This window comes from Dermacentor silvarum, chromosome 5 (assembly GCF_013339745.2).
Source record: "Dermacentor silvarum isolate Dsil-2018 chromosome 5, BIME_Dsil_1.4, whole genome shotgun sequence".
In the NCBI taxonomy this organism is placed as follows: Eukaryota; Metazoa; Arthropoda; class Arachnida; order Ixodida; family Ixodidae; genus Dermacentor; species Dermacentor silvarum.
In genome coordinates, this window is record NC_051158.1 from 51,961,535 (window position 1) to 51,979,835 (window position 18,301).

At 44.8% G+C, this 18,301-nt stretch overlaps 1 protein-coding gene across 2 annotated transcripts in view; it reads right to left on the bottom strand.

Moving 5' to 3' along the window:
* LOC119453389 (poly(A)-specific ribonuclease PARN-like) overlaps positions 1–18,301 on the bottom strand; it is a 59,466-nt gene that overhangs the window by 16,297 nt on the left and 24,868 nt on the right. For both annotated transcript variants that reach the window (XR_007467098.1, XM_037715429.2), the window contains exons 11-15: positions 15,637–15,712; positions 14,288–14,395; positions 12,463–12,529; positions 6,571–6,626; positions 2,282–2,368 (exon numbers count right to left, since the gene is read on the bottom strand). Coding sequence is in view for 1 of the 2 variants with exons in the window: in XM_037715429.2 (XP_037571357.1) it covers positions 2,282–2,368; positions 6,571–6,626; positions 12,463–12,529; positions 14,288–14,395; positions 15,637–15,712 (394 nt within the window). In the remaining variant the exon portion in view is untranslated. The remainder of the gene's footprint in view (positions 1–2,281; positions 2,369–6,570; positions 6,627–12,462; positions 12,530–14,287; positions 14,396–15,636; positions 15,713–18,301) is intronic.

Consider the following 18,301-nt stretch of genomic DNA (forward strand, 5'->3'; position numbering starts at 1 on the left):
CTCGCTACCGCCCTTGTCGGCGAGATTTTCCCGCGAAAGCCGCAATTTCGTCTCATGCGACTGCAGTGTAAGCGGTATGCGTATACATGGAGTTCTATGGGAGGGTAAACGGGAGTCGGAAAAGGCCACATTGTAGCCAGTTCTGCACTTTAAACGGTTACGTTATAAGTGGTCTATACTGTAAATGCTTTTTACGTACGTGTGCCTGAGTGAATTCACCTCTCGACTCTTTAATTTAGCTAGTTTTAATTGTGTTTCGATGATACGAATTTCAGCTAATACGAATTGTTTTCGTGACCCCGTGAGATTCGTATCATCGAGATTCCACTGTACACAGTAACAGTAGGAAGAAGCACACTGATTCAAACACCCTTCTTTATTGACGTCAGCTATTGGCCAATAGCGCTTGCAGATGGGAATCTGCTTTATTACGAAATAAAGCGTCCAGAAAAGAGTGACGAGCAGGCTTCTGTTGAAAAGAGAGAGTTTGAGAGCAAAGAGACTTTGCGCTCCACTTGCGAGCTCCACGCGTCGCGCACGACTGCAAAACTTGGCTGAGATGTTCAAAGCAACTGTTTTTTCACCAAGCTGGAGGGGTGGTTTAAGACCCCTTTCAAGTGATGGCTCGATAATACCGATCATATTTCCACTTCCTGGTGATGTTGAACATGTAATGCCTGTAAGTGTGATAAGGGTTGGGAAGGGTGATAAGGATATCACTTTGCAGCAGTCCGGGTGGTACAGGTCCGGTGCATGCTACTAATGCGACAACACCCCAGGTCCGGTTCAGATTTTATATCTATCTTTATTCCAGCTAAGAATTGGGGTATGTCAAAGCATGCTCTAATTCAGCTACTTACCAATGTCTGAAATGCGAATTTCACAAGGTGTTCAGAATCACGAAACATTTCAATAAGTTACACTCAATTAAAGTGAACACGCATAGCATATTCAAGATTATTTTATCGCCACAGTCAGTTGGGAGAGACAGAGAACTCGCCCATAACAGCGGAATCTCGTTGATACGATTCTGTATAATATGTTTATTTTTTTGTTTCCCGATAATACAATTTGGTTGGATAATACGTTGGATGATACGGTTTTCGGATGATACGCTTTATTTTCCGGTTCCCGTGAAGATTGTATCAACGAGATTCCACTGTACTTGCTGGGAAGGACACAATGGTTAGCACAGGTGAACAATAAAGTTTAGCACATAACCGAATGGGAACTGGTTATGTATGAGGACAGAGTGACGCTAGAATGCTCATGTGGCTCCGTTCTTGTTATCATGGGTAATGCAATGCTCCCCTTTCAGATGAGTACCATGAGGACAAATCACACGTGAACAAGTTAGGGCTAACCAGAACATGTTATTTAACTTGCTTTGTTTACAGCTCTAGTAATTACAGTGGAATCTCAATGATACGATCACGGCTAATACGAATTTCCGGATGATACGAATTTTTCTGTGGTCCTGGCCGAGCCCCATTACTTTGCAATGTGCTAGAGAACGGTTATTACGAATCGATTTTCAACCCGCGCTGGTTGATACGAATAAATGCCTCCCAACCGACGGCTGCGAAAGAGAACAGCGCGCAGCCCCGTGCTTTCTCCCTTTCTCTTTTGGTGCGGAGGCACGGAAGCAGAGCCGGACAGCGCGGAGGCTGCGACTGGGCGCGAAAAGTTTGAAGCGGTGGCGCTTTTGTTGGTTTTGTGCTTTTCCCCACGCAGGCGTGGGGAAGCGTGGCCGCCGCAGCGAGTGAAGGTTCATGCGGTCTATCGTTTCAACGGAAACTGAGTGGCGTAAGCACAGCGCATACAAAGGTCAGAGCCATGTGGAGGCCGCTTTCAAGATACGGTGTGCGTGACAACACCGACAGCCGGCACAGGCGCCAAGTACAAGAACGCATTTGTTGGCAAAGTAGAAGCCCCCCCCCCCCCCACCCTCCCACGCTGCCTTCCCGCTTTGCTCCTTTCGCGTGGGAGATTGCGTCGCCAGTTACCCTTGCACCCTGTTGCAAGATACGCGTTTGGTGCCGCAGTTAGCAATTAGCACCCACCTGCAAAGGTTTTTGTTACTGTTCATTCTGCGTTTTTCTTTTTTGTATTTTTTTATACGTCAAACAAAAAAGTGTGAGACCTGGTAGTCTAGCATTCTCACTGGCTTTATGGTCTCTGTTGTCGGAAATATTGACATCAAAAATTGCCAGAAAAAAAAGGGGGTGGGGGATGTCTTGGCTTTGCGGTTCCTACTCTACCCAACCATTCCCCGACTCACCAAAGCTGTTGAACACCTGGTAGAGGTCATTGGCACGCCATTCCGCAGGAAATGTCATGTGCAAAACGTGGCTCCGAGAAGGTATCACTGTGACAAACAAAAGACAAAGGCACTGAATTAAGCTTCCATCTGCAGTTCGCGACACCGAAGAAGTCACAAATGAAATTGAGCTTGAAATCAATTCTTCAATCAGCTGTCTATACCATTTGATCATATCCGAGGCAAAACCATTCCGAACTTGTGCCAGTCCATCTTTTTCCAAGGCGTGAACAAAAAACATCAATGCACTCTGCCATGAAATTTCAATGACGGATCTTTAATTCAAACGATAAGCTGTTTTACGTGCTAGGCTAGCGACAACAGAGTTGCATCACATGTTTCCAGTACTTCGGAGACGTGACAGCATCACAGGATGACTTGGCGAAGCGGTTCGAGCAGGCTTGGGCCACCATCCCATTTGTGATAGTTGCGGAGTTCAAGAACCGCATAATATCAAATGCAGTGGACCGCAGGAAATACAAGAGGCTCAAAGAATAAAGAACTGGCCAAAAGTGACAGTGATGAAAATTAAGCGTAAATAAATTTCTATTCTGTGAAAGTAAGCTCCGCAGGTCTCTTTTTTTCCTGGCTGCCACAGCAAATGATTTTTTTCCTGTTGCCCGATATAGCAAGAATTCAATTCGGCTGTTGTAAATACGGGCCCTGGAGCCTGAAAATTTAGTCAGCTACCGCACTGACAAAAGGGGTTCAAAAACTTAGATGCCCCGATGCAAGAATAGTATGCTGCACCGCACTTGTAAACCGTAGAGAAAACAAAAAGATAATAATAATAAACACAACGGTCGAAAGAAAGGCTACGCAGAAGGAGTGCTAATTTACAGCAGGAAAACTTTTATTATTGCCACACGAATAAACATGTCACTAAAGCACATGTGACACTAAAAGCTCAAGATAATATCTGTACAAATTTGCATCCAGATAATAATATCCACAACTATTCAGTATGAGAGAAGCTCTTGCGATACATGTACTATGGGACTTGTGAATAAAGAATGATTGCGCTACAAGTCGGGTATGGCATGTATTGTGAGATCATCTCTTGGAATCGGAATCAAATCACCCCATGCTGTCACTACAGGTTGTTAAATACAAGAGGTTTCCCGAGTCCTAAACTGAACTGAAACCTCCTGCACATAGTAAATGTTGAAGTAGTTAATGTGATTATTAGCAGCGGTACCAGCAAACTAGCATCAATTATTAGCAACCCTGAATAGTCACGAAAATAATTAACTGGACGTGTATGTAAGCCCTTCAGGTACCAGTTAATTCTGTCAATTGAAAGCTTAGTTTCCCAATCTACAGGATCATGAAAAGCATGCAGCTGCAGATGGATTAGAAATTTTCAATTCTTCAGAGAATTATGTCAAGCATACAGAATATGAACTCAATGCAAGAACTTTCTACAGTAATGTCAGATAGGAGGACATCAATACCGTATTGATTCGAATATAGGTCAACACATCTTTTTTGAAAACGTTATCCAGGATAAAGTGAGAGACCGACCAATATTCGTGAGCGAAAAATCTCCACCTACACGAGGTGTGTTGAAAAAGAAACTGAACTTCTGCTATAACATCTTTATTGCTTATTGTACAGCATTTTAAGCATTGTCCCCCTCAATGTATTCCCCTCTACCGGCAGTACACTGTTCCCATCGTTCCTTCCATTTTTGGAAAGCCTCCTGGAACGCACTTTCTTGGATGGCACGCAGGTCTCTTGTCGCATTCTCCTGAATCTAATCTATGGTTTGGAAATGACGCCCTTTCAACGTGGATTTAAGTTTGGGAAACAGGAGAGAGTCTGCTGGGGCTAGGTCCGGAAAATACGGCCGATGGGGCAGAACGGGAGTGTGATGTTCTGCTAGGTAGCTGCATACAAGGAACGACGCATGAGCCGGCGCATTGTCATGATGCAACGTCCAAGTCTGGTTTTCCTACAATTCAGACCTCTTATGCACACAGCATCCCTCAAACATGCTAGCATTCCCTGGTAGACTTCCTTGTTTGCCATCTGACCGCGTGGTACAAATTCCTGATGGACAATGCCTTCGCAGTCAAAAAACACAAACGTCACCTTGATCTTTTACCGACATGCGCGTTTTTTTGGACGAGGAGACCCTTTGCCCAGCCACTGCGATGACTGCACTTTCGTTTCAATTTCATAGCCATAAACCCAATCCTCATTGCCTATCAAGTTTTCACTGTCATTGGCAAGCAGTTCCTGGCTTTTCAACACAAGTGTTTCTCATCGCCAGCAACAACTGTGGCACGAATTTTGCACTGAGAAGACGCATTTCAAGTTTGTCACTCAAAATTTGATGGCATGATCATACGCTGATGCCCACTTCCTCAGCAACTTCTGGAACAGTTAAACGACGATTTCCAGGAACCACAGCACGAATTGTCTCGGCATGGTCATCTTCTGTTGATGTGGAAGGTTGTCCGGGCTTCGAATCATCACCGACCGACATTCTGCCGTGTTGAAAATGATTAAACCACTCATAGCACTGTGTGCGACGCATACAGTCCTCCCCGTATGCTTGGCTAAGCAATGGAAATGTCTCTATGAAAGTTTTGCCAAGATTGTAGGCAAACTTTCACACACACGTTGTTCTTCAACCTCTTTCATTGCCCCTTTGGCACTAATCCAACGAACTGTGCACGTGCTCACTTCAGCAGCTGCAGCTCACCAACTAACGGTCAAAACAAAGCGCGGCAAATGGCAGTTTGTTGTCTAAACCTGCCAGTCATGTGCGCTCAGTAGCCGCAGCGCACTCCCTCTGCCAGTTGGTGCTGCTATTTCAAAAGTTTGGTTTCTTTCTGAAGACACCTCGTATTCATAAACAAAGCTTGCAAAAGTACCGAGCTAACGAAGTTTCTCCATCTCGCCCAGCAGATCTGTTATTGAGGATTATCCAGAATGGCTTCAATAAATGCTGCATATCAAATGCACCCGACAGCCCTGAGGACAATGTCATTCGGGGTGCCAAGAACGACTTCTCTGGCAGTTCTGACGAAGACGCAGCACGTGCCGTCGTCTAGCGAGATTTAGTAGCCGAGCTTACGATAAATAAAAGTGTCATGTTCAAAGCTTTTTCTAAAGTGATATGGCTTGCCCTGTATTCAAATTATTATGTTTCATTTCTTAGAGGGTTCAATACATAGAGGTCGACATACATTTGTCCTTGACTTTAACATCGGTATTTAACAATCAGCATACTTGGAAATAACCCAACCAGCCACTCAAAAACTATGCCACGCTTGAATAGCATCGTGAAAAACAATGAAAGAAGCAAACCCGCTGCATGACGACATACCGACACCGGGAGCAAACACACAGCCATTTACCTTCTAATTCATACTAAAACATTTTAAACGTAGCATTACTCAATCATACAGCAGTGGTCCAATCAGAAGTGTTTCAAGATATATGCGACTGATTTTGAATATCATTATTTTCATTGGTGCTGTTGCTTTTGATGCACTTATGTTAGCGTGCCCAAATTGTGCACATGGCACTTGAAGGGGATAAGATTATGATCTTGTGATTTCTATGCTAGATGTGCTTTAGCATTGTACTCATTTCCGCAGTATTAATAAATATTTCTCTGTCAAGGACCACTCTCTCCATGTAGTCTTCCTTTCGTCTCTAGAGATGGCTTTCTTTGAGCACTGAAGTTCGCAAGTATAACGCCCCTAGGCTGTGGGAGAGACAGTGGTCAAGGACTGTTGCACACCCATCAAATACTCAGTCCATGGGGGTTTTGGCATTGTAGTGCTATTGGAAGCCACCCACAACAGCAAGTCGCACAAGAACAATAGATGCAGTACAGCGTTTGTCAAAAGTAACACAGACTACTCTGGCCTTCACCATACATGTCATTTGGCTGTGTGCTGCGGTTTCCGTGGCGCTCCTGATGCTCTGGACCTCTAAATAGTGAATACGTTTTTTTTTTCTTCATTCCTCAATATGTTCAAAATTTTGCCATTCTGCAGAGAGTCCTTTAAACAGCCTGTAGTGAGTGGCCGCAAGCAATGCAGCCCATATACTTTTGACAAAGACTGTACATCAAAACTGCGCTAATTTGGGCCGGCTGGTACATACTTAGCCAAGAAAAACAGCACTTTTGAACGGGCAAGAGGAGATGACATACTGCTGTCTCGTCTTTCAAAAGCACTTTCTGCACCCAACACTGCAAGACACCACCACGGCCGGACTTATTCACGTACCTTCGTTTCCAGCCATGTTTAGAGAGGGAATGTCTGGTGACTGCATCATGTGGACCCTGACAGGGAACAAGAAAAATTACTGATTAATTGAATGACTTTATGAGTGACTGAATGATTGACAACAGACTAGATGATGGATTCATGGAATTCAATGCCCCAGAGCAACAGTGGTGCTATGAGAGATGTCCTTAGCGGGGGTCTCCAGATTACTCGACCGCCTGGGCGCACCTAAATGTAAGTACAGTGCAGTCCACTTATAACGATATCAAGAATGAAAAATCCGATTGTTATAGCCAATGATCGCTATATCTGGACTGCCGTAAAAAAAAAAAAAGCTGCAGAACATACCTTTGCAGCTTCGAAACCAAATTTGCCACTTGCGATTAAAAATCTACGTTGTAGAAAGTAGGCCGTAAAAAATAAAATGTTTATTTATACCTCTAAATGGCGTGTCAAGCGTTAGGCAAGCTGAAATTGTCAGAAATCTGCACTTTCTTTCGCGAAAGTTTCAGGTTCACAACCGAGGTGTGCACCACGTCCCGCTGCTGTGCCAACACTGGCGGCTATAATTAAGCGTGCATGAAATCTATGAGCGACTTGATGGACGACAGTGCACTTTTGGTGAACAATGGGGTCGGTGTCAAAGAGGGCCCATTGTCAATCTCGTCGTCACTGCCGCTGCTGTCGTCGCCTCCTGTCGCACAACGCCACCGTCTGTCGTGACAACGATCGCTTCGTCGGAGATCTCTTCACAGAGCAAGGCAGCACTATCTGCAATCAGAAACTCCACCATCGAAGCATCACCTATTTCATCGTCTGTAGCGACGTGCTCCCAGAGTTCAGTAATGTGAGCAGCTTCCACTGTGCTAGTTTCACCCATGGGGGGTTTCACATTGGTGCACAAAGCCCACCCGCCTTTTCTGTTGATCGACATGGCCACTGCTTCTAGCCTTCATGATTGTAGCGCTCCCGATTTTCAGAATCGTCGATATCACCGACTGCGTGAGCCCGTACTTCTTTGAGTCTTGCAAAATTTGCAGCTTCATCTCAAGCGACACAGCTTTGCCTTTTGTCGGCACACCTACAGCTGCTTCCGCGGCGTATTACCGCGCTCGCTGAGACAGAGAGAGAGGGAAATTGTAGAAAGGGAGTGCAGGCGCAGCTCGCTTCTTGTCTTTTTTTTTCTTTTTTATTGCGATAGCAATTTTATGGACACTCCAGGCACATTTCTGCGATCGCCGTGATGTTCCGTATAAAGTCCAAGCACGATAACATCGTCGCCATGCAAGGATTATATTTTTATTGTCCACATCGTAATGATCTGCGATGTGGACAAAGTGCGTGGTCGCACGGGCCTCATTTCCACAGCGATCTGTGATACGGCCAAAGTGCGCCGAGTGCTGGTAGCTTTGTATGCGCTGTGCTTTCGATGACTAGTTGGCGTTGAAGCGAGAGAGCGCGAAGGTAAATTTGCCCGCTGCTGCTGGAGCGCTTTCTCACACCTGTGTTCTGACAGCGATTTTCCGCGGTATGTGCGAGTGAAAGCTTTCGAGGGTCAGCTGACAATCGCGGCTCAATCGGGTGTGCACAAGGGAGGAAGGTGCGGAGGAAGTGCACAGTCTTCTTCTGTTGGCTGCGAGGCACCAGAGAGAGGGGAGAGACAGGGGGGGTCTACTTCGGCGGCTGCTGTGTATGGCGCCACCACGCTATCTTGAAAGCGATCTGCGATGTGGACAAAGTGCGTGGTTGCATGTGCCTCATCTTCAAAGCGATCTGTGATACGGACAAAGTGCGCCGAGTGCTGGTAGCTTTGCATGCGTTGTGCTTTCAACGATTAGTTGGCGTTGAAGTGAGAGGCAGCATGAAGGTCAATTCGCTCGCTGCTGCTGCCGCGCTTCCTCACTCCAACCTTCTGACAGCAAGTTTCCACAGTCATCTAGCGAGATGTGTTCATGTTTACCTGTGAGCGCATGACACCAAGTGACACTTGCATTTTATCGTTATTATTTTGCTCTTACACTGGGAACATATTTAGGGTCACCAAGCATGATCCAATAAAGCTTTGGATGATTACTGTGAAACTATAAAACGAAGAGTAGTAAACTGATGCATACATGTACGTACACTGTGAACTTTATTTTGTACCTTCTGTCACTTCTGTAGTGCATTCCAGTAAACATCTAAAGAAAGCCTTAAGCAATTTCCCTACCAAGGACCCCTCCGAACTAAAACCTGCCAACACAAGTTCGGCTTCACCGCGCGTAAGTAGTTCGGATTCACAGCATGTGTTTTTTTGATGTTCCACTACAGGTGACACCACAGAGCAGCTTGTTTCTGTACTTGCAACGAGCTTTAAAAAATAATGTCATTGTCTTGTACAGGCTCTGATTGACGAGAACTCCCAACTTCGACCTCGCCACAATTAAAGGATGCAAATCCTCAGCTGCTGAAATATCATGGCTTGTCGCTCGTCACTTCCCCAAGTACATTCCGCTAACCGCTAGAAGTGAAAAGCCAACACGGAGATGTTTTGTGTGCTGAAAGCAGTCCTCAAGTGATCAGAAGAGAAGCACCCGAAAGGAAACCAGCATCTGGTGCGAAGACTGACACATGGTGTTGTGCATTATTGCTTGCTTTGATGTGTACCACAATAGAGGCCAACTTTTAGAACGGTCAAAGCCAAGGTTAACGGGCATTCGTCAAAGTGATAGCACCCCTTTATTTTCGTAATAAGAACATACCTTTTCAGCTAACCTTAGAACTTTGAAGCTCCGCAGTCAAGTTTTTATTAGTCCTGCAGTTAAGCAAACTTTCAGTTCATTTTTTTGTTTAATATATTTGTTTTTCAAGCCTGCTCCTAAAACAAAAATGTTCAGTGTATTTCTGGCTCTTCCTTTGCGGTATATGTTTCTTTCAATGAATAAAAACAATTGGTATGTTCAGGTCCTTTCTGCAGAGAGTACTCGGAAGCGAAGGGATTGAGAGGAAGCTTTACTTAAGGCATTCCCATCTCCCACAGAGATTGGTTTTTTCAGCAGCCACTGCGCCGATTTGGTGAGGTTTGTCGCAGTTATAAAAAGTTCAAACGTAGTGACTGTAAGGCAGCAGATTTTCTATTTTGGGCCATCAATTGTTTTTTACAAACTTGTTAAAAATTGCCAAATTAAAAAATCAATTATCAAATTTACACTTGTGTAATTCAGAAACAAAACAAGAACTATATCATAATTCTGTAAACTGCAACCAATAATACATTTAAAGCAGACCAAATTGATATATTACATGGCACTGAAATATACCACCAACTTGTGAGTAGGACTTTTGCAAAACACTCATAAACATTGTAACAATTTTGCATAAACTCAATTCATACATGAAATTTGTCCACTTGAGATGCTGTAATAGATGCAGTGTACGGAACTGTCATACCTGTTTTTCGTGCAGAGTTACAGATTTATAAACTCTGTGCTTCTATTTTTCTTTTACATGCCAATTTTGAAAATTTTTGAAGAAAATTCCAGGCTTTAAATCAAAATTATGCTTCCCCCTAGAGTCACTAGATTTTCAATTTCTTTCTCAAATGCAATTGATTTCATTCAAATCAGTCTAGTGGTGGTCTCATAAAAGCATTTCTGAGTTTTATATCCGTTAATTTGTTGTACTTCTGTTAATTCGACTCGGGCTACACTGATCTTGACTAATGGTGCCGGCTGGCGCCTATACGTTTCTATGAGCCCAAACTTAAGTTATTTTGATCCTAAAGTTGGCCTTCGCTGAATCATTTGAACTTGACTGGTCAGCACGCACACTGCTCGGCCTCAATTGTGACCCCAATAGCGACCTCATTAGCAACAGCATCCGTCTTAGCTGAGCTTAGGGGACAGTGAATGCATCAAGCACACACACAGCAAAATGTGTGTGTGCGCTCAGCTGAAAATGCTTGCTTTCTCCCTGTTCTATGAAGATTTAAATGAAAAATGGTAGCTCACAATGAACGACTACAGTGTGTACCCGATTCTAATGGGCAGTTTTTTTTTTTATCCCCATGAAAACTGGTCTGCAAATTGTCTGTGCAGTGCAATTGGATATGAAACCAAAACCATGTAGCGGTGTTCGCAACAGCCTACCATCAGAGCCAGCGTAGCCAGCATCATCACCATTGCCATCACAAGATGGCAACAGAAGTAGTTTTCAAGGTTTTTCACGTAGCGTGACGACATTCCACTTTCAGCTTTCGACTATGAAATCTCATTCAAAAGATAGGTTATTTTATATACTACGCCAACGGCCAGTGGGAACAAGTCGCGTCAGGTGTTTTTGGCATTCTACAGATCGCAAGATGAACTAGCAACGCGGTTATAGTCTAGGTGCGGGCCACCATCACGTTTGAGATAGTTGCTGAGTCATTTGATAAATGCAGAATATTAAATGCACATTGGGCCGTTGTGATGTGTAGTGCACGATACGGTGCGGTGGTTGGAGAGAAGTAGCAGACGACAAGGAGTGTGCGCGCCAAGGCGAATTCCGTGCTGGATGGAAGATGACAACGTCGAAGAGCATCCGGCACATGAACGTGCGGCACAAGAAGAAAAAAATAAAAGAAAAGGCATCCAATCCGAAGAAACCACGAAGCTTCGAGCGGCGAATGAGCAAACGACGAATCGGCCAGAGCAGCAGAAAAGCGAGCCTTGCTGGCAGAAGAGGGGGAGAGTTCCAGAAGCGGCACCAGGAGAAGGTCGGCCACCAGACCGGGGGTTGAAGACAGGCTGTCGGGTTCCGGACCCGAGCCACCAGGACTTCACCTGACTGGGGCCTCCTGCCAGCCCATTCCTGGGCATCGCCACTATGCCCGATCGTCAACTGCTGCCCGAGGCCGGCGAGCGTCTGTGCCCGTGGGCAGAACGCGAGCTGTCGGGCTACGGGCCCGAGTTCGACGACCAGCTGCCCGGCCAGAACTCCACCGCCATCTGCCTGTGCCACCAAGCCGCCTGCCTTCTCCCTCCAAGCCAGAGCTGCCACGCTCTGGTCACCTGGTCAACGATCCGACACCCTGACCATTGGTGAGATTGACGCCGCTTCTCTCGTCGTCTCACATCCGCTTTTCCACGTCGAGACTGTTGTGCGCCCACACACTCGCGGCCTGCCTGAACTTGCCTGTTGTCGTTAGCGTTCTAGCTACATGTGTTTTGTACTACGAGTTCCTGAGTGTTTATTTTATGGGTTTTCCTTTAGTTTCTAGTTTTATTAAAAGTTTCTGTGTGTTTTCCAACAAATGTCTTTATCCTAAATTGGGTTCTCGGAGGCTCCGCCTACGAGAACCGTCTGAAACATTGAAATAAAAGAACCTGTCATCACAGCCATCAGAGCACATGTTGTGGTTCATAAACAGCGATAATGTGCTGTCTGAGAGTGATGACAATGGACATTAGGAGTAAATAAATTTCTGTTCGGTGAAAGCAAAGTTTGCTGTATGGAGGCATGATACATTTTTCATGCTACAAAATTGGGTGCTCTACTTTGTTTAGAAGCTCCTAGCGTCATTTCTACATTAAGTTTGCTGCTTTCAACGCATAGAAAGCATTCTATTCGGAGCATATTAAGAGTCAGGCAAATACTGCCAAATGGATGGGTGGTGTGTTTCGTTGTTTTTTTTTTCTGCCTTCTGTTTAATTTGACCTGCGGGATATAATTTAAATCAATTTCGTCGGACCCGTCAGTACCGACTTCACTCAAGTCGACTGTATAATTGAATAGGGAAATCAGAGTTGGTCCCAAGTTAAACTTCCTCTGTTTGCATTCAGTGTTCCTTGAAGTGCCGCTGACTAACACCTTTAATTTGATGCCACCCCACAATCTTGCCTATGATAATATAACCCCCAGAAAAATAGGTACCTGTTGAGATACGGCTTCAGGACTGGGCTGCTCTCCTTCAGCTCGACACTGTGGTCCTTGATTTTACCTGTGCAAGCAAAACGATACAGGTCAACGAGCGTCGTCACAAACCACACAATGCAATGTTTCCGTAATGCATACCGTATTCGCTTGTGTTACCGTATTCACTTTCTCTTTTGCGGAGTGTTGGCAGGGTGTGGTTTACACAAGCAGGGTACATGGCTACCTGCTAAAACTACGGATGACGTTGCGAATGTTGTAGACAATAAAGTAAACTGGCTTCAATCTACACGCCCATTTGCTCAAGATTTAAACCTATTGATGAGGTGGCGCTTCTTTTTCATTGTTCTCGACGGCACTGCCGTCGTCAAAGCAGCTTACTACCTCGTCAGCACACATCCAAAGATGATCACTCACAGCACCGTCCATGCTGTTAAATGTTTCAGCATCTTAAAAGCTAAATGCGACAATATCAACTGATACCGAATGTCATGCAATTCGAAGCCCAATCTTCGGTGAAACTTCTTCCTCACAATTTTGTCCACAAAGGTAAAGTTTGCGGGTCTTATACGGGTGAATACGGCATGCAGGGTGAATATGAGATCAATGTTTCCGTAATGCACTGCCTGAGGATGGTGTCTCCTTCTTCTCATGCCATGAGCAAGCAGCAGTGCAATGCAGTGATGACTATACATTAATCCCCTTTTCAAGTTCCCTTTCTGAATATGAACCAGAACCTACTCGCCCAGCCTTGCTACTATTATCAACATTATCAATTCCCACACTCCCCCATTCGCTGGAATGTCCCGTTGGCTTCCATTGAATCAGAGGGGAGACCTTGCCCTGAAAGTGCAATGTGGACACCACCTATCGGCAAAATTCGTAGTGTGATGTCACAAAGATACAGCAGCATTGCTGCCACATTTCATGCAGGAAAACACCAATGTGACAGACTGTATTTGCCTGAATTTTTTGGGGGGGCAACATAGATCAATAGACATGGCCTGGCTTACAATAATCACTAATGTACAGTGCAAAAAGATCTGAAAACAAATAGTAGAGTCAAGAAATAAGAATTCATTGGAAACATGTTACAATTATATACAGGATGAAACGCATAAAGAAACTAGAAAGACTCACCCGCTCACCCCCCTCCCCCTACCTCCCCAAAAAGGAGGCCAAAGTGGATTCGGATGAAAAGCAAGAGTTTAATGATGAGGTTTATATATAGGAGAACACTAGCACCATTGGCAAGTACAATGTGGGCAGATGAAATGGCGAATAGAAAAACATAAATAATTGAAACCGAAACTGGCAATAAAGCAAAAAAGTGCTATAAAACTGACAAAAAAAGCAAAATAATGCGACATGGGACAAGGTGCCGTTAAGTGATCAAGTTAACATAAATTTATGCTTTGTTAGGATGATAGATGACTGGCTCACATATGGAAGCAATAACTAAAGAAAAATATTTTGGGCTGGAGATTATTCAATGTTATCAAATGCGGAGCACAATTTGGCATTTGACCCAATGCCAATAGACCAGAAAAATAATAATATAGCTAATTAATTGTTGCTAATTGGCTAAGTAAGGATCCCAGTTCCCGGAAGATCACTGCTGACGAAACACAGTTGGTCCCATCTTGTAGCACCTTAGCCATGACCAATGTTAGCTGGGATATCTTGTGTATCTTGTAGCATCTTGCTTTTTAGCAGATTGGCCCATGTTAGCTGGGATATCCTGTGTATCTTGTAACACCTTTTTAGTAGCTTGGCCCATGTTAGCTGGGATATTCTGCGCACATAGCAGTCATGTGAAACTTACCGAGTTGCTGGCAGAGGCCCAAGAAGCACATGCCTGTGACGAATGCGTCGTAGCCAGCCTCATGGTACTTGGCCTTGTCCTGGTTGTAGCCATAGCCAGGCTTGGACTCTGGGGCAAGGGGGAGCAGCCAAAGCAGTTGGTGGCACCATTAGCTGCGCAGATGCCGCCAGGCTCACAAGTGCACAATGCGCGATCCTCGAGCTGATCAACACACAGCTCTGCGCTATCCTGATGTTTAAGGCGAAAGCCTTTAACGGCTCATACTTGCGGCATCTGACCGTCTGTCCGTGCCCTGGAATGGTGCCAGCTGTGGCCTCTCCCCCTCACACTCACTCAGCAATCACAAAAAAGACATGGCATAGTCAGTCGAATGGCCATAGGCTTTCGCCAAACACACTTTGGAATTTACAAAGTGTCCTTCAAATTTTCAGCCTGGGCCCTTGGCTCCAAGCCCAGGCCTGAACCTCCATGATTGGGCCCGGCCCACCAAATTAACTCCATGCGTACATGCCTTAAAAACACCATAGCTTAGTTGGTGTAATGAAATACATTACAGCATAGACCGCTTATGGCATAGGTGGCCGGAGTCGCGAATATGCGCTCTATAAGTGGTACCGCACCATAACTAAAACAGCATTTTTCAAAGGCTGCACATGTGCAAAACATGTAGACTAAGCAGCCATGTATACGTGAGAATCAAAGCATGTGACTGGGATGTTTGCATCCATTTAGATTTGCGAATGATGAAAGGTTAACGTTCGAGCATTCGTGGTCTTCGCATAAAGCAAACGAAGTAACGCAGAAAAAAAAACATCGACAAAGTAAGTCGCCGACAAAATTTTCAGATTTGCTCGATTATTAAATATTCCTCAAGCACCGCCACCAACTCGACAGAAGTAACGTAGAACGGCGTAAATCGATTTAACGGGAGTTGAATTAAGGGAAGTCTACTGTACAGCATTTTTATATTGCTCAGTTATGGAGTTGTTATCTTGATGTTTTTTTTATGTGGCAAATTTCAACATTAAAAATCAACTTTGTAGTTAGAACCAAAAGTCGGCAGAGTTTATAACATTTTCTTTTAATCATGACAAACCTCATCGAATATGGTACAATAGTTGCCAAGCAAAAAACAATTTCTCTTTTCCCATGTACTTAGGAGCCTCCGCATTGTAAAGCTTCCACTTAAAGTAGGCTATTCTGCACCCTCTGTTGCTCTTTTCTCTGAAGCAACAGACTCCCAACAATGTCAATGACTCATGATGTCTTAGTACTATGAGGAAATATTAGTAAAAAAAGAAAAAAAGAATGCTATGGTACTGGCTTATAGGCTCAATCACGCAACTCACCCACAGGTGGCACACACGATGGCCTGCTGCGAAGTTGCTTGAGCAGCAACTCCAGGGCAGTGCACGCGAAAGTATCCTTAAAAGAGGGGGGGCAGGGGAGTGGTAAAAAAGACAAGGTAACGATGCATACAACACAGCCAACACTGGCATTCTTCACTCTTTTGCAAGGAACAAGAAGAGAGTAAGGAAACAAGAAAAAATTACGCAGCTCCCACGCACTGTGGGAATCTATGTAAGACAAGGCATTTTGCAGGTACCTGGCTAACCTCCATAGTTTGGGTTTCTGCTAGGCATTTATCAGATAGACCAACGTGTTTGTGTAAGGAGAGCAACTGGGTATGTTGCGTGAGCATGTGTGAAGACAGCGGCAAGGCTGCTACAACGGCGACTACGATAGTGTGATGGCCACGGCAATGGCATGACTGATTTTTCATGTGCAAGCATGCAATGACCCATTGAGCAAAAAAGCCGGCGTCTGTAGCACCGAAATGGCACCTAAATTCCCATTGGCTGCGACGCCACGTCACGAGCGCACCTCAATGAAGCAGAGCGAGTGAATCAGAACACCTGCTGCTGCAGTAGCACGCCAGGTGTTGCGTGAGGGGAGAGGACATCGCCATGACGTCGCATGCAAATGCTGTTCTCTGGTTGCTAGTGTTATCCGCGTGTTCCTTGTCCGCTCAAGTTCTTGCCCGCATTCTAACTGCACCTCGGTAAGGCCAAATCAAAACACACTAAGCATATCAACGCACTCGCTTGCACCTATGAGTTCATAACTTGAAAGACCGCTCAGCAGCACTCATTTGGACATTAATGCTTTGGTATTTGCAACGTAAATTTAGCAGTACCCTCTGCAGATATCCCTGTAGGACTGAAGTACTTTTAGCAACTATCACTTTAGAATTGAAGTACAATTAGTAGCCATCCCTGAAGAGGGGAAGAACATTTAGCCGATATCGCTGTAGAGAAAATTGATGCCTCCATAATGACTGATGAAGTGTCCAGGGAAAATGGCTTGAGGGGGGACGTGGGTTCTAAAAACTTTTTCTTTAGTTTTGGTTCTATCTTAACTAAACTTCCCTGCTTAGATCAATTTTTCACACTGATTTCAAATCTATAATTAGTTTTTTGATAGCTACTCTAGTTCAGAAAGTATCAAAATCTGGAAATAAATTTTATGAGTACTTCTTACGGGGCTTTTTGGCAATTTATCCTTGTCAAAGACAAAAAGTAAGAGCATGACTTTAATGCCAAAGACTTGCTCTAGGGGGTGATGCTATTTTTATTTGTTTGAAAGCATTATAAAGGTAACAAAGGAGACCAACATTGACTGTGAATGTATTTTTCTTATTTTCACTCCATTGTTACTTTTGATTGTAATTTATAAAATGATGCTAGAGTAACATAAATAGCATCACCCCCTAGATCATTTCATTACGAATACACTGATACCAAACTTGTTATTGTCACTCCACAACATCATAGAAAAAAGCCCCGTAAGGCTGAGTGCGGTGTGTAAAAACATCGAACTGAGAAAAATGCATTTGAAGTTTAGACAGCTGAAACTTTTTCTAGAATCCAGCTACAGCAATATTAATGACATCATTTTGTAGCTCTATTCTTCACGAGAATGACTATACTAAATATATGACTGTACCCTGCCAGAAAACTGGGAAAAGCTTGTGATAAAGCCATGTACTGCCCCTAAACCTGCATGAGAAACTACATTTACCACTTCGTGTGCCTGTTCCAGTGGCCTGCAAGCTAAATGAATACAAAAATTGTATAATAAAGTAGCCTTTCCTTAGACAAATAAACTTACACAATGTTCAAGTCAAAATCACGCATTTATGGAATATTTATTGAATGACAAAAATTGATTATTGTCATTCAACAACACTTTGCTCTACAGCATGCCAGGGCTGTATATGCAGGGTTCTTTGCTGGCTTGTGCCGTTTTGAAAGCCTAACCTTGGTATCACTACTGTCTAGATGCTCATTTTGCGACTTCCGAAGCTTTTGCGACTAGCAACTTGAATTTCCGGTCCGTTGCGCACTATGATGCCAGAGACTCCTTCAAGATCGCCGCACTTCTCGCGCGCTCAGCCGACTCGCCCACTCAACGCGGTCTTGGATGCCGCTGCGCTGGACGCGTTGGCTGACGATCCAATGACATCAGATGGGCCGTAGCTATGCCCAGTAGAATCAACGGCGACGTTAATCTGCCGCTTCGGACGCAACAGGTGGTTCCGGCCGTTCCGCTCGTGCCGACCGTTCGCGCACCGCGCTGAATAGTAAGCCGTATCAACGCGGTCTTGCGCTGAATGGTATGCCATATCAACACAGTATTGGGTGCCGCTGGATGCGCTGGCTGACGATCCGATGACATTAGATGGGCCGTAGAATACGCCCAGTAGAATGAACGGCCACGTTAGATGCGCCGCTTAGGACGCGGTGGTTCCAGCCATTCGGGTAGCGCGCCTTCGTCCGCGATCTTCAGCCGTGCGTTCGATGGATGCTTTCGTTTCTTTCCGTAAGATTAACGCGTTATCTTCAGACCAGCGCAAGACGAAAAGACGGTGCGCGAGCCGCGTGAACACAAGCGTAGCAGACGACCGCGAGAAACCGGGAGCAACGGAGACACGGCGGCACACGCAAAACAAAC